The sequence below is a fragment of the Eleutherodactylus coqui genome, chromosome 8 (assembly GCF_035609145.1).
Source record: "Eleutherodactylus coqui strain aEleCoq1 chromosome 8, aEleCoq1.hap1, whole genome shotgun sequence".
Taxonomy (NCBI): Eukaryota; Metazoa; Chordata; class Amphibia; order Anura; family Eleutherodactylidae; genus Eleutherodactylus; species Eleutherodactylus coqui.
The window spans coordinates 2796750-2813961 of NC_089844.1; the positions used below are offsets into that span (position 1 = coordinate 2796750).

At 46.4% G+C, this 17212-nt stretch overlaps 1 protein-coding gene across 1 annotated transcript in view; it reads right to left on the reverse strand.

Annotated features, from left to right (window-relative positions):
• The window catches only part of LOC136577421 (scavenger receptor cysteine-rich type 1 protein M160-like), a 126351-nt gene that overhangs the window by 50841 nt on the left and 58298 nt on the right, over window positions 1-17212 (reverse strand). The window contains exon 3 of the mRNA XM_066577317.1: window positions 2201-2506. Coding sequence (XP_066433414.1) covers window positions 2201-2506 — 306 coding nt within the window. The remainder of the gene's footprint in view (window positions 1-2200; window positions 2507-17212) is intronic.

Sequence of the window (17212 nt, forward strand, 5' to 3'; positions counted from 1 at the left end):
TATGTAACCCAGGAGAAGAGGCAGCGCTGTGTCCCGCAGGCAGCAATTGTGCTTGGTTGGATGTAGTGTGGTGCTTAGCTAAGGTGTGCCTTGCTAATGAGGGTTTGTGCAATGTAAAAATTGTTAGGGGGGGGCTCACTCTTGCCGCTATTGTGGCTTAACAGTGGGACCTGGGAACCTGAGATGCAGCCCAGCATGTTGCCCCTCGCCTGCCCTATCCGTTTCTGTGTCGTTTCCATCACTTTCTTGGGTTTTCCAAATTTTCACAAATGAAAACCTTAGCGGAGCACCGGTCATATACAAAAATACTGGAGTCGCCCATTGACTTCAATGGGGTTTGTTACTCGAAACGAACTCTCGAGCATCGCGGAAAGTTTGACTCGAACAACGAGCATCTGAGCATTTTGGTGCTCGCTCATCTCTACATATAAGCTCTCCCCTGAAAAAGAAAAATTTTTGTGTAAAAAAAAAATTGAAAAAAAATACCCTCCTGTCTGCCGCTGTTGTGTCCCTGCAGGGATGTAGATGTTTCCTCCATCCCCGAGGAAAAGGAATTCCCCGCTGCACCTGCCACCTCTTTGACAGATGCAGCAAAGGAATTCTTTATCGCTGCAGGAAATAAAAAATTCCCTACCACAGCTGTCACAGATGACAGCTGTGGTAGGGGATTCAGCTGCCAGCATCCTGTAATTGTTTTTCAGGGTAGGGCTTTAAATATAAGCCCTTCCCTGAAAAACATGAAAAAAGGTGATTAAAAAAAAAAAAAAACATACTCACCTTTCTTCAGCTGTCATGGCTTAGCCGCATCCAGCTGGCTCTTCTCCTGCACTGCTCTGAGGAGTATTCAGCAGGCGGGGATTTGAATTCATGAATGGATGACTGCTGCCTCTGATTGGCTGAGCGCAGGGACCAATCAGAGGCAGCTCTAGCTGTCATTCAATAGCTGAGAGCTGCCTCTGATTCGTCACAGTGCTCAGCCAATCAGAAGCAGCCCATTCAGTAGGCGGGGATTTAAAATCCCCGCCTGCTGAATACTCCTCAGAGCAGTGCAGGAGAAGAGCCAGCTGGACGCGCCTGAGCCCCGGCAGCTGAAGAAAGGTAAGTACGTTTTTTTTTTCATGTTTATCACCTTTTTTCATGTTTTTCAGGGAAGGGCTTATATTTAAAGTCTTTCCCTGAAAAACAATTACAGGATGCTGGCAGCTGGATCCCCTACCGCAGCTGTCATCTGTGACAGCTGTGGTAGGGAATTCTTTATTCCCTGCAGGGAAGAAAAATTTCTTTGCTGCATCTGTCACAGATGTGGCAGGTGCAGCAGGGAATTCTTTCTCCTCGGAGGATGGAGGAAACATCTGCCGCATGCGACAGATGTGTTCTTCATCCCTGCAGGGACATAGCAGCGGTGGACAGGTAAGTTGTTTTTTTTTTTACACTTAAATTTTTGTTTTTCAGGGAAGCGCTTATATGTAAAGCTCTTCCCTGAAAAACAATTCAGGGGTGCTGGCAGACCATTGTCTTCAATGGAGTCTCTGGCAGCTGCGGCTCTATTGAAGACAATGCGTGCATTCCCTATTGTGCACACATGTCCTATCTCTACAGGCACGCACCTGTAAAACATGGACATGTGAACACACCATAGGGAATGCATTGTTTCTAATAGACGCTTGTGTGAAGCCACCCTAAGGGACAGGAGACAAGCAATGAGGAACAATGTATCAGGACTCAGGTGAGCTATCCAGCATCTTCACCCATTGGATATGTGGTCGCCGGTTCAAATCCTGATAAACAGATCATACAGATGACATCTCTTCAGTCATAACCTGTGGTTTGATAGAATACCTAGACTGTATTAGCCCTGTGAGCACCTTAGCTGTTGGCATGATGTGGCTGCTTCAACTGGTCATAGCTGATGGTGCAGGCATGGCTCTATTGTTTTACCGTTGCACACAACTCCCCATCTTGCCAAGGTGCTGCTCCGCAAGGTCTCCTCTTCCTGATACACCTGTGAACTGCTATGATTACTCTCCCTGTTGGGTCAAGCACCTCATCTTCCTCCTCCTCTTTGTGATCTTCTTCCTGAGTGGCTAAAATAGACTGCAACTCCTGCACAGACGCTCCCCTGTTCCCGGAGTTGATTGATAAAATCCACAACATTGATGATGTTATATGAATGAGCATCTTACATATAAGTATCACATACCTTTACATTCTATAGCAGGAGGATTTTGCTTGGTGCAGTTTCCTTCTACGTCACGTCTTAAACAGCCATATACACTGGACTCATTACCAACACAATGGATTTTCTCTCTCCATATTGGTCCTGGTCTTCTTGTGTAGTTCAGTAATGATGGCACTGCATCTCCACATCTGAGCTCTCTACAGACGACATTGGCTGTTCTTAGCTCTGCATCAATCTCGCAAACAGATCCCCAAGTATCACCATGTTTTGCTTCTAAATAGCCGCAACATGATTGAGGCCCGTGAGCTAATCGGTATTCTCTGTGACCTAAAGAATGATAAACCAAAACTTACAGAACTATTTAAGATTAAGGATTATCTAAATAATATTGTGCTTTATATATTAGTAGCTGATTGCCCGGTGTTGTCTGTGTATTTTATTTTTAGACACGAAAATAATTTAAATATGTGTGTGTGTGTATATATATGTGTGTACCGATTTAATATATTAGTATATGAGGAGGAGGTAATCTGTGTAATATATTAGTATATGAGGAGGAGGTCGTCTGTGTAATATATTAGTATATAAGGAGGAGGTCGTCTGTGTAGTATATTAGTATATGAGGAGGAGGTAATCTGTGTAATATATTAGTATATAAGGAGGAGGTCATCTGTGTAATATATTAGTATATGAGGAGGAGGTCGTCTGTGTAATATATTAGTATATAAGGAGATGGTCGTCTGTGTAGTATATTAGTATATGAGGAGGAGGTAATCTGTGTAGTATATTAGTATATGAGGAGGAGGTCGTCTGTGTAATATATTAGTATATGAGGAGGAGGTAATCTGTGTAATATATTAGTATATGAGAAGGAGGTAATCTGTGTAATATATTAGTATATGAGGAGGTAATCTGTGTAATATATTAGTATATGAGGAGGAGGTCGTCTGTGTAATATATTAGTATATAAGGAGGAGGTCGTCTGTGTAGTATATTAGTATATGAGGAGGAGGTAATCTGTGTAATATATTAGTATATGAGGAGGAGGTCGTCTGTGTAATATATTAGTATATGAGGAGGAGGTAATCTGTGTAATATATTAGTATATGAGAAGGATGTAATCTGTGTAATATATTAGTATATGAGGAGGTAATCTGTGTAATATATTAGTATATAAGGAGGAGGTCGTCTGTGTAATATATTAGTATATGAGGAGGAGGTAATCTGTGTAATATATTAGTATATGAGAAGGAGGTAATCTGTGTAATATATTAGTATATGAGGAGGTCGTCTGTGTAATATATTAGTATATAAGGAGGAGGTCATCTGTGTAGTATATTAGTATATGAGGAGGAGGTAATCTGTGTAATATATTAGTATATGAGGAGGAGGTCGTCTGTGTAATATATTATTATATGAGGAAGAGGTAATCTGTGTAATATATTAGTATATGAGAAGGAGGTAATCTGTGTAATATATTAGTATATGAGGAGGAGGTAATCTGTGTAATATATTAGTATATGAGGAGGAGGTAATCTGTGTAATATATTAGTATGTGAGGAGGTAATCTTTGTAATATATTAGTATATGAGGAGGAGGTCGTCTGTGTAATATATTAGTATATAAGGAGGAGGTCGTCTGTGTAGTATATTAGTATATGAGGAGGAGGTAATCTGTGTAATATATTAGTATATAAGGAGGAGGTCGTCTGTGTAATATATTAGTATATGAGGAGGAGGTAATCTGTGTAATATATTAGTATATGAGAAGGAGGTAATCTGTGTAATATATTAGTATATGAGGAGGTAATCTGTGTAATATATTAGTATATAAGGAGGAGGTCGTCTGTGTAATATATTAGTATATGAGGAGGAGGTAATCTGTGTAATATATTAGTATATGAGAAGGAGGTAATCTGTGTAATATATTCGTATATGAGGAGGTCGTCTGTGTAATATATTAGTATATGAGGAGGAGGTCGTCTGTGTAATATATTATTATATGAGGAAGAGGTAATCTGTGTAATATATTAGTATATGAGAAGGAGGTAATCTGTGTAATATATTAGTATATGAGGAGGAGGTAATCTGTGTAATATATTAGTATATGAGGAGGAGGTAATCTGTGTAATATATTAGTATGTGAGGAGGTAATCTTTGTAATATATTACTGTGTTTCCCTGAAAATAAGGCATCCCCTGAATTTTGCAGAAGTCCCAAATATAAGGCACCCCCCGATAGTAAGGCATAGTACAGTGTGCAGGCAAGTCAAGAGGCCTGTCCCCTGCTGCCTTCCCCGTTGTCTTCTACCTCCAGATGTATAGGTAGATCTGCAGACAGTCTGCTGTTATCCTGTCCCTGCTGTGCTGTACGAGTGTGCTGTTGTGAGCTCCCCTTGCTGGCTGGAAAAGTCCATACTGTACGTTCTGTTCCTGCTGTACATGTCTGCTGTGATGAGCTCCCCCTGGTGGCCGGAAGCTGCAATACCATCCCTGCTTACAAGTGGTACAGGAACTTCTGTCTGCAGACAGGTACGTTACTTTACAGCCCTTATTTTTTTATGGCTCTGTGTGTGAGTCAGGCACCCTGTGTGATTCTTAAGGCTGGGTTCTCACAGAGCGTATTTCCAGCGGAAATCTCGCAGTTTGGCCACAGCGATAAACAGCGAGATTTCCGCCGGGAAAGCGCAGCTTCAAAACCCACGGCACTCAGCCGCTTGTTTTGAAGCGACCTGGCTGCACGCTTTTCCGTTTCTGTGGCCAGTGAATCCGCACCAAAACATCGGCTTCTCCCAGCTTTGCCGTGACAGATTTGCTGTCCCATGTGGATGAGATTTCTGAGAAATTTCGTCCACAAAGCTGGCCAATTGAGGGATTAGCGGCCACAGACGGATTTGCCGCAGCGAAATAAGACACCCCCTGAAAATAAGACGTAGCGCATATTTGGGAGCAAAAATTAATATAAGACGCGTCTTATTTTCGGGGTAGTATATGAGGAGGCAATCTGTGTAATATATTAGTATATGAGGAGGAGGTAATCTGTGTAATATATTAGAATTTGAGGAGGAGGAGGTCGTCTGTGTAATATATTAGTATATGAGGAGGAGGTCGTCTGTGTAATATATTAGTATATGAGGAGGAGGTCGTATGCGTAATATATTAGTATATGAGGAGCAGGAAGTCTGTGTAATATATTAGTATATGAGGAGGAGGTCGTCTGTGTAATATATTAGTATATGAGGAGGAGGTCGTCTGTGTAATATTAGTATTTGAGGAGAAAGTTGTCCATGTAAGATATTATTATCTGAGGAGCAGGAGGTCTGTGTAATATATTGGTATATGAGGAGGAGGTAATCTGTGTAATATATTAGTATATGAGGAGGTAATCTGTGTAATATATTACACAGATTATATGAGGAGGAGGTCGTCTGTGTAATATTAGTATTTGAGGAGGAAGTTGTCTGTGTAAGATACTCTCTGAGGAGCAGGAGGTCTGTGTAATACTGACGTAATTAAAAATAAAAAAGATCACCAATTTCCCCTGTAATTTTTGTTGCCAATAGCAACCAATTCCAGTACAGCTTTCACTTGTTATACTGCTGAGTTACAATGAAAGCTGCGCTGTAATTGGCTGCTATGGGCAACACAGATTTCCTTTTGGACAGCTTTAATAAGAGTGGGTGCTGGGCTCATTTCTGTGTGGTGCATAGGGAGCAATTTCAACCAAACTTGGTACACATATAACTCATCCCATGGGGACAAATTTGGTGGGGATAACACAGCTCTACTACCCCTGGGGAATATGGTGGGGGAAGTGCTGAAATTGTACTTGAGCAGATGGTTTTCATTTCACAGTCTTATCTAACACTGACGACCTCCTCCTCATCATACACTAATCTATTGCACAGACAACCTCTTCCTCATATACCAATATATTACACAGACCTCCTGCTCCTCAGATAATAATATCTTACACAGACAACCTCCTCCTCTGCTCCAACTACCACACAGCTTCCTACCACACATATTTCCAATACTTATATCTCCATCCCTTTTTATTATTGCTGCAATGACAGTATGCATATGTGATTTCCCTGTGATATCAGAATGTAATGAAGCTCTCTATAATTTTGTACTGGTATAAACAAGTATTATAATATATGACCAGAAAAAGAGAATTGAAACTGCACTTACCTGTAAGATTTAAATTATTCATCAATATAACAAACATAAAAAAACTAACAACACTTTTTTGTGTGTGAATATATGGTTATGAACAAATGGTCTAATTTTGCCCAGAATTTTATTATATTGTTGTGGGCAATATAATATATACCTTCAGAGTCTGGTGTCAGTTTGCTGCAACACAACATCAGAATATTATTATGGAATGCAAGTGGCTTATTCATAATAAGGGCTGTCAGATGAGGGATTTTTAAGCACATGTGTGGGCGCGCTAAAAAATCGTATCTGATTGAACCAATGCTTTCTAATGAAAGCAGTCACTTGTCCGATTTTTACATGCACAAAAAAAAAAAACGCACCTGTAAAAAATAGGACTGCGTCTATCGCATGTGACAGACAGAAAAAAATGTAAAACTCCTGTATACTGTGACATCCAGGGGTTTCACCTTGTCGTCAATGGGGCCAGCGGCAGCAGCAATGATTTTCGGGGGGGGGGGGGGGGGATGGGGCTTGAAATATAAGCCCTACTCCGAAAACGATTCCTAGCTATAGAAAAAAAAATGTAAACTCAGCTAGAAGCACTGTCCGGCGCTTCTTTCTGGTCCCCAGCAGTCTTCTTCTGTATTCTGGTGGCCGGAGATTGAAGAATCCCCTCTTCCAGAAAGCGCAGCCTCTGATTAGCTGAGCACTGTGACCAATCAGACTCAGCTCTCAGCGATTCATTGAATGACAGCTGAGCGCTGCCTCTGATTGGCTCAACTGTCATTCAATGAATGGCTCAGCGCTCCCTCTGATTGGTCACAGCACTTAGCCAACCAGAGGCAGTGCTTTTGGGAGGAGAGAATTTTTCAATCCCTGGCCACCAGAATACAGAAGAAGACTGCTGGGGATGGGGAGAAGAGCCAGACAGCGCTTCTAGGTGAGTTAACCTTTCCTTTTTTTTCCATAGCCAGGGATTATTTTTGGGGTGGAGACAACAAGGTGAAGCCCCTGGATGTTATCACATCCAGGGGTTTCACATCCAAGGAATCCCCTGCTGCAGCTGTCACAGTGTGACTGAGCCCTAGGGTTAAAAAGGGCAAATATATCTTGCGCAACCCTATTATCCTGAAAACGAGCCCTGCGAACAAGGGCATCAAGTTCCCATCTCAAGCCGTCTACCTGTAATGATGCTGGTTCTTGGATGTTGAATACACCAGTAGAGGCTACCAACACAGTTCACTGTATTAGTCAGTAGTAATGCAGAATATGTAGTGCTTTGAAGAGTTGTGTTACTAGAAGTTGTATGTAACAAGGTGCAGTCCAACAATGTGGAGAAGTCAGCAGTAGTCAGATGTTTGCAGAGCTTGTTACACAGGAGCAAGAGATCAGTTGTGGTCAACATATGCAAAGCTCGATAAAGCAGGAGATGAGTATTAGTGAAGCTCAGGACAACTGGACACTGATAAGCCACAATAATCAGGTACTGGAAGTACAAAGCTGGGGTCTAAATAGTCCAGCAATTACTGTGATTAGCCATCAAATAAGTGCAATCATAACTAGAGATGAGCGAGCACCAAAATGCTCAGGTGCTCGTTACTCGAGTCAAACTTTCAGTGATGCTCGAGAGTTCGTTTCGAGTAACGAACCCCATTGAAGTCAATGGGTGACTCGAGCATTTTTGTATATCGCCAATGCTCGCTAAGGTTTTCGTTTGTGAAAATCTGCAAAACCCAAGAAAGTGATGGAAACGGCACAGAAACGAATAGGGCAGGCGAGGAGCTACATTTTGGGCTGCATCTCAAGCTCCCAGGTCCCACTATTAAGCCACAATAGTGGCAAGAGTGAGCCCCCCCCCCCCCCCCCCCACTGTCAGTGTAAAGATCGTTCTCCTCTGCCACAGCTGTAACAGCTGTGGCAGAGAAGAACGATGTTAGCCCATTGAATTCAATGGAGCCGGCAATACAGCTCTCAGCTGTCCCTGCGCTGAGCCAATCAGAGGCAGCCCTCACTCACCCATTCATAAATTCATGAATGGGTGTGAGTGAGGGTTGCCTCTGATTGGTCAGGCTGTGACCAATCAGAGGTATCTCATTCAGCAGGCGGGGATTTTAAATCCCCGGCTGCTGAATACTACTCACAGCTGTTCAGAGCAGTTTAGGAGAACTGCAGCCTGCCGCGCTGAACTCCGTCTGCCGGGGCCAGGTGAGTATATATATTTTTTTTATTTTTACACATTTCTGGATGAATTGCAGGGAAGGGCTTATATATTTAAGCCCTTCCCGACAATTCATCCCGCGATCGCCGGCAGCCCATTGCTTTCAATGGAGCTGGCTGTATTGCCGGCTCCATTGAATTCAATGGGCTAACATCGTTCTGCCGGGACCAGGTGAGTATATATATATTTTTTATTTTTACACATTTCTAGATGAATTGCAGGGAAGGGCTTATATATTTAAGCCCTTCCCGACAATTCATCCCGCAATCGCTGGCAGCCCATTGCTTTCAATGGAGCCGGCTGTATTGCCGGCTCCATTGAATTCAATGGTCAGTGCTCGTTTAATCGAGACGAGTACCGCGTGGTGCTCGTCTCGAGTAACAAGCATCTCGAGCACCCTAATACTCGAACGAGCATCAAGCTCGGACGAGTATGCTCGCTCATCTCTAATCATAAACTAATCAATGGATTCAGGAAACACACAGCTGAGCAAGGCTAGGACAAACAAGACTCTAAGGGTCTGGAGCGAGAAGTGTTCAATTGAGCAAACCATGACACAGTTTGCGCAGCTAGTCGGGCGGTCAGTTTAAACACGCAGATTTAAAAAAAAAACAACCTTCAACAGGATTGTTCAGTAGTTCAATTCACTGTGAATGGGAACAACTGAATGATCGATCTTTAAAGCTAACCTTTAGTGAACGAGACAACAATGATTTTTATGCCTGTATAAAAAGCAAAAAAAAAAAGGATGTTCCTAATTCAATTGCTGGCCGTGTTCAGACTCAATGATTATCATGTAAATTCTAACGATTCAACGATTTTTATTTTTTTAACACTATCGTTCTGTTTAAAAGGACCCTAAGTAGCACAGAGGTTACAGCTGCAAAGCAGAAATGGAAATCCCAGATGTAATATTGTTTTGTCTATACAAACAGCTAGATCCTTTTTACAACATTCTGCGGCAGAGATCTTTAGTCTTACTGCTTATTTGGTCTCATCCGCACACTGCTCCCTTCCATGGCTGCAGATGGAGGGTCATGTGATGAGAACAGTCATTCAGCCTCCTCCATTCAAATGACTGAGGTAATAATCCTCCACCTCTATGAGTCAATATATGATTAGAGATGAGCGAACGTACTCGTCCGAGCTTGATGCTCGATCGAGTATTAGCGTGTTCGAGATGCTCGTTATTCGAAACGAGCACCACACGATGTTCGAGTTACTTTCACTTTCATCTCTGAGACAGCGCGCTTTTCTGGCCAATAGAAAGACAAGGAAGGCATTACAACTTCCCCCTGCGACGTTCAAGCCCTATACCACCCCCCTGCAGTGAGTGGCTGGCGAGATCAGGTGTCACCCGAGTATTTAAATCGGCCCCTCCCGCGGCTCGCCACAGATGCGTTCAGACATAGCTCAGGGAAAGTGCTGCTGATGCCGGAGCTGCTATAGGGAGAGTGTTAGGAGTGATTTTAGGCTTCAAGACCCCCAACGGTCCTTCTTAGGGCCACATCTGACCGTGTGCAGTACTGTTGAGGCTGCTTTTTGCTTTTTTGTATATCGGCCGTGCAGAGCATTGCGTCCTGCAGTAATTTTACATAGTCCAGGGCCAGTAGTGGTGAGGCAGGGACAGAAGACATATACAGTCTATATAGGCAGTGGACTTTTCCAAAAAAATTTGGGAAAAAAAATCTATTTGGGCTGCCTGTGACCGTCCTCAGTGTACTGCGTCTCTGCTGGGGGTAGTTGTCCTAATTCATACGCAGCCAACTAAGTGTTACAGCAGGCTTGCGCAAAATTCTTTCCTGGCTCTGCTGTGCGGTCCCTAAGCGAAGTCAGCCTCCAACCACAGGCCAATAAGCGGCACATTTAATTACAGCGTTCTGTTTCTGCACTACTGGTAATACACCATGCTGAGGTGTAAGGGTAGGCCTAGAGGTCGTGGACGTGGGCGAGGACGCGGAGGCCCAAGTCAGGGTGTGGGCACAGGCCGAGCTCCTGATCCAGGTGTATCGCAGCCGACTGCTGCGGGATTAGGAGAGAGGCACGTTTCTGGCGTCCCCACATTCATCTCACAATTAATGGGTCCACGCGGTAGACCTTTATTAGAAAATGAGCAGTGTGAGCAGGTCCTGTCGTGGATGGCAGAAAGTTCATCCAGCCATCTATCGACCACCCAGACTTCTGCGCCGTCCACTGCTGCAACTCTGAATCCTCTGGCTGCTGCTCCTCCTTCCTCCCAGCCTCCTCACTCCATAACAATGACACATTCTGAGGAGCAGGCAGACTCCCAGGAACTGTTCTCGGGCCCCTGCCCAGAATGGGCAGCAATGGTTCTGAATCCTCTCCCACTGGAGGAGTTTGTCGTGACCGATTCCCAACCTTTGGAAAGTTCCCGGGGTCCGGGGGATGAGGCTGGGGACTTCCGGCAACTGTCTCAAGAGCTTTCAGTGGGTGAGGAGGACGAAGACGATGAGACACAGTTGTCTATCACTCAGGTAGTAGTAATTAGAGTAAGTCCAAGGGAGGAGCGCACAGAGGATTCGGAGGAAGAGCAGCAGGACGATGAGTTGACTGACCCCACCTGGTTTGCTACGCCTACTGAGGACAGGTCTTCAGAGGGGGAGGCAAGGGCAGCAGCAGGGCAGGTTGGAAGAGGCAGTGCGGTGGCCAGGGGTAGAGGCAGGGCCAGACCGAATAATCCACCAACTGTTTCCCAAAGCGCCCCCTCGCGCCATGCCACCCTGCAGAGGCCGAGGTGCTCAAAGGTCTGGCAGTTTTTCACTGAGAGTGCAGACGACCGACGAACAGTGGTGTGCAACCTTTGTCGCGCCAAGATCAGCCGGGGAGCCACCACCACCAGCCTCACCACCACCAGCATGCGCAGACATATGATGGCCAAGCACCCCACAAGGTGGGACGAAGGCCGTTCACCGCCTCCGGTTTGCACCGCTGCCTCTCCCCCTGTGCCCCAACCTGCCACTGAGATCCAACCCCCCTCTCAGGACACAGACACTACCGTCTCCCGGCCTGCACCCACACCCTCACCTCCGCTATCCTCGGCCCCAGCCACCAATGTCTCTCAGCGCACCGTCCAGCCGTCGCTAGCGCAAGTGTTGGAGCGCAAGCGCAAGTACGCCGCCACGCACCCGCATGCTCAAGCGTTAAACGTGCACATAGTCAAATTGATCAGCCTGGAGATGCTGCCGTATAGGGTTGTGGAAACGGAGCCTTTCAAAGGTATGATGGCTGCGGCGGCCCCGCGCTACTCGGTTCCCAGTCGCCACTACTTTTCCCGATGTGCCGTCCCAGGCCTGCACGACCACGTCTCCCACAACATTGTACGCGCCCTCACCAATGCGGTTACTGCCAAGGTCCACTTAACAACGGACACGTGGACAAGCACAGACTGGCATGGCCACTATATCTCCCTGACAGCACATTGGGTGAATTTAGTGGAGGCTGGGACAGAGTCAGAGCCTGGGACTGCTCATGTCCTACCCACCCCCAGAATTGCGGGCCCCAGCTCGGTGCTGGTATCTGCTGCGGTGTATGTTTCCTCCACTAAATCACCCTCCTCCTCCTCCGCAACCTCTGTCTCGCAATCAAGATGTGCCAGCAGCAGCACGTCGGCAGCAGTCGGTGTCGCGCCGCGTGGCAGGACAGCGGTGGGCAAGCGTCAGCAGGCAGTGCTGAAACTACTCAGCTTAGGAGATAAGAGGCACATGGCCCACGAACTGCTGCAGGGTCTGACAGAGCAGACCGACCGCTGGCTTGCACCGCTGAGCCTCCAACCGGGCATGGTCGTGTGTGACAACGGCCGTAACCTGGTGGCGGCTCTGCAGCTCGGCAGCCTCACGCACGTGCCATGCCTGGCCCACATCTTTAATTTGGTGGTTCAGCGCTTTCTGAAAGGCTACCCACGCTTGTCAGACCTGCTCGGAAAGGTGCGCCGCCTCTGCACACATTTCCGCAAGTCCCACACGGGCGCTGCCACCCTGCGCACCCTGCAACATCAGTTTCATCTGCCAGTGCACCGACTGCTGTGCGACGTGCCCACACGATGGAACTCTACGCTCCACATGTTGGCCAGGCTCTATGAGCAGCGTAGAGCTATAGTGGAATACCAACTCCAACATGGGCGGCGCAGTGGGAGTCAGCCTCCTCAATTCTTTACAGAAGAGTGGGCCTGGTTGGCAGACATCTGCCCGGTCCTTGGAAACTTTGAGGAGTCTACCCAAATGGTGAGCGGCGATGCTGCAATCATTAGCATCACCATTCCTCTGCTATGCCTCTTGAGAAGTTCCCTGCAAAGCATAAAGGCAGACGCTTTGCGCTCGGAAACAGAGCCGGGGGAAGACAGTATGTCGCTGGATAGTCAGAGCACCCTCCTGTCTATATCTCAGCGCATTGAGGAGGAGGAGGAGGAGCATGAGGAGGATGAGGAGGAGGGGGAAGAGACAGCTTGGCCCACTGCTGAGGGTACCCATGCTGCTTGCCTGTCATCCTTTCAGCGTGTATGGCCGGAGGAGGAGGAGGAGGATCCTGAAAGTGATCTTCCTAGTGAGGACAGCCATGTGTTGCGTACAGGTACCCTGGCACACATGGCTGACTTCATGTTAGGATGCCTTTCTTGTAACCCTCGCGTTGCACGCATTCTGGCCACTACGGATTACTGGGTGTACACACTGCTCGACCCACGGTATAAGGAGAACCTTTCCACTCTCATACCCGAAGAGGAAAGGGGTTCGAGAGAGATGCTATACCACAGGACCCTGGCGGACAAGCTGATGGTAAAATTCCCATCCGACAGCGCTAGTGGCAGAAGGCGCAGTTCCGAGGGCCAGGTAGCAGGGGAGGCGCGGAGATCAGGCAGCATGTACAGCACAGGAAGGGGAACACTCTCTAAGGCCTTTGACAGCTTTCTGGCTCCCCAGCAAGACTGTGTCACCGCTCCCCAGTCAAGGCTGAGTCGGCGGGAGCACTGTAAAAGGATGGTGAGGGAGTACGTAGCCGATCGCACGACCTTCCTCCGTGACGCCTCTGCCCCCTACAACTACTGGGTGTCGAAGCTGGACACGTGGCCTGAACTCGCGCTGTATGCCCTGGAGGTGCTTGCTTGTCCTGCGGCTAGCGTCTTGTCAGAGAGGGTGTTTAGTGCGGCTGGGGGAATCATCACAGATAAGCTTACCCGCCTGTCAACCGACAATGCCGACAGGCTTACACTCATCAAGATGAACAAAGCCTGGATTTCCCCAGACTTCTCTTCTCCACCAGCGGACAGCAGCGATACCTAAACAATACGTAGGCTGCACCCGCGGATGGAAGCATCGTTCTCTATCACCATAAAAAACGGGGACCTTTTAGCTTCATCAATCTGTGTATAATATTCATCCTCCTCTTCCTGCTCCTCCTCCTGAAACCTCACGTAATCACGCTGAACGGGCAATTTTTCTTAGGCCCACAAGGCTCAGTCATATAATTTTTCTAAACAATTTTTATACGTTTCAATGCTCATTAAAGCGTTGAAACTTTCACCTCCCACAATTTTTATTTTAACTGGGCTGCCTCCAGGCCTAGTTACCAATTAAGCCACATTAACCAAAGCGATTAATGGGTTTCACCTGCCCTCTTGGTTGGGCATGGGCAATTTTTCTGACGTACATTAGTACTGTTGGTACACCAATTTTTTGGGGCCCTCGCCTACAGTGTAATCCAATTAATTTTTTGCCCACCTGCATTACAGCTGACGTTACATCAGCTGTGCTAGGCACTGCAATGGGATATATTTATGTACCGCCGGTGGGTTCCAGGGAGCCACCCATGCTGTCGGTCCACACGGAGTTGTAACTGCATGTGTCCACTTCTAAAGAACCCCAGTCTGACTGGGGCATGCAGTGTGGGCCGAAGCCCACCTGCATTAAACATGACATTACCTCAGCTGTGATGGGCAATGCAATGAGATATATTTATGTACCGCCGGTGGCTTCCTGGCACCCACCCATGCTGTCGGTCCACAGGGACTTCACAATAGGGAGTTGTACCTGCCTGTGTCTATGAATTAAAAACCCCTGTCAGGTTGGGGCATGCAGTGTGGGCCGAAGCCCACCTGCATTTAATCTGACGTTAGCTCTGCTGTCCAGGGCACTGGAATGGGATACATTTATGTACAGCCGGTGGGTTCCAGGGAGCCACCCATGCTGTGGGTGCACACGGAATTCTCATTGGGGAGTTGTACCTGCCTGTGACTATTTATAAAAAACCACGGTCTGACTGGGGCATGCAGACACCTTGACAGAATGAATAGTGTGTGGCACATAGGTTCCCCATTGCTATGCCCACGTTTGCAGCTCCTGATGGAGGTGGCACAGGATTACATTTCTCACTGCTTCTGTACAGCATTGTGGGCTATCGTCCTGCCCCTTTTAAAGAGGGTCGCTGCCTAGCCGTGCCAACCCTCTACAGTGTGTGCCTGCGGTTCCTCCTCATGGCAGACGCACTTATAAATAGACATGAGGGTGGCGTGGCATGAGGGCAGCTGAAGACTGCGCAGGGACACTTTGGTGTGTGCTGTGGACACTGGGTCGTGCGGGGGGGGGGGGCAGCATGTAACCCAGGAGAAGTGGCAGTGGAGTGTCATGCAGGCAGTGATTGTGCTTTGTTGGAGGTAGTGTGGTGCTTAGCTAAGGTATGCATTGCTAATGAGAGCTTTTCAGAAGTAAAAATTGTTGGGGGGGGGGGCATTCTTGCCGCTATTGTGGCTTAATAGTGGGACCTGGAAACTTGGGATGCAGCCCAACATGTAGCCCCTCGCCTGCCCTATCCGTTGCTGTGTCGTTCCCATCACTTTCTTGAATTACCCAGATTTTCACAAATGGAAACCTTAGCGAGCATCGGCGATATACAAAAATGCTCGGGTCGCCCATTGACCTCAATGGGGTTCGTTATTCGAAATGAACCCTCGAGCATCGCAATAGTTTCGTCCCGAGTAACGAGCACCCGGGCATTTTGGTGCTCGCTCATCTCTATATATGACCTTTTAAAAGGGCTTGAACTATGACTAGGGACGTATGCTAAGCCATCTATTTACATACAGCTGTTTCAGGGTCTCCTCCATTGGAACTCACTGTGCTAGCTTCCCAATGTCCAGAAACTGTACAAGTTGAGAAAGTAGATGCAGTGTGCTTCAATGGAGGAGGCTGCATGACATGTCTCGTCACATACCCTTACATTTGGAGCAATCTTATGGCTGAGAGCAGAGTGTAGACTGGGCTGAGGCTTTCTCAACAAGGGGATGTTGGTTTTCAAATACAGAAAATAGCAGATGACTTATAAATACAGTATATATTAATAAGTTGCATATAAGCTTCTTTATCACACTTTTGTTATCTTTAGCTATATTGTGACTGATTCTTTAAATATAGGTACCAATTTCTATATGTGGTGAATATATTCTGAACATACTGGCCAGAAATGATAAGTCCTACTTTACCCCAGACCGCATCCCTTATCCATATAACCTCACATTGTATCAGGAAACTAATTAGTAATCTTCATTATGATACATCAGCTCTACATAATTTGTATACAGTTGGAGACTTCTACACTGACAACCCCTGAACTGATCATAATACATCTTTGTCCCTCAGTAGAAGATATTGTTTTTACAAGTTCACTCCACAGATGGAGGCTTTTCATGTCTTATGGGAACTCTAACCCTCCAATGCATAGGCGTACCATCAGGGGTCGCTGGGGTCGTAGTGGTGACCCGGCCCCTGCGCTGATGGGGCCCAGAGGCCGCTCTCCACCATATACATATGCACATTCAGTGCATTACTGGCTGGCCGCTCTGTCTGCAGCACTGATCACGGGTCAGACAGTGCTGCCAGCCTGGGAGCAAGTAGAGAAGTGCAAGAGGGAGGAGGAGGGAGGCTGCCACATGGGCTGGCAGGGAATGATGATGTCATAATTGTGCTGCCCCTGCCTCCTGTTGGACAGCCTCTGTTGTATCTGCCTATCCTGCTGCTATTAAGGGAGAAGTGGTCTGGGCCATATAGTGTGTATGTAGGTGTATATATATATATATATATATATATATATATATATATATATATATATATATATATATGTGTGTGTGTGTGTGTGTGTGTGTGTGTGTGTATATATATATATATATATATATATATATATAGTATTTTGTCATATCTTTCTATTTATCTTGTATCTATTTATCTATCTCTCTGTATCTTGAAGTTGTGGCATTTTTACCAGAATTCCGAGCAGCATTTTTGAACGCATGGTACAGTGCTTGACAGCACTTTTTAATGCACCCCATCATCGTAATGGGTGAGGAGGTGCATTAAAAACACACGAAAATAGAACAGACAGCTCTCCAAAATTGTGGCTTTAGTTACACCGTGTTCGGGTGCAGGTTTGAGTAACCCCATTAAAACCAATGGGAGTGTTGTACCGCGGTTAGTACAGTGCTCGAGACGCCACGCTAATAGCAGTAAAAAGCTGTGTGTGTGCAAGTGGTTTGTGGGGCTTCAAACAAAGTTTCATGTGCAGGAAATGCGTAACATTTGGAAAGATTATGCAAAGGAGCTAGATCATGTATGGAAATTCGTTTTGCAGCTGTATGCAGCATGATCTGGTT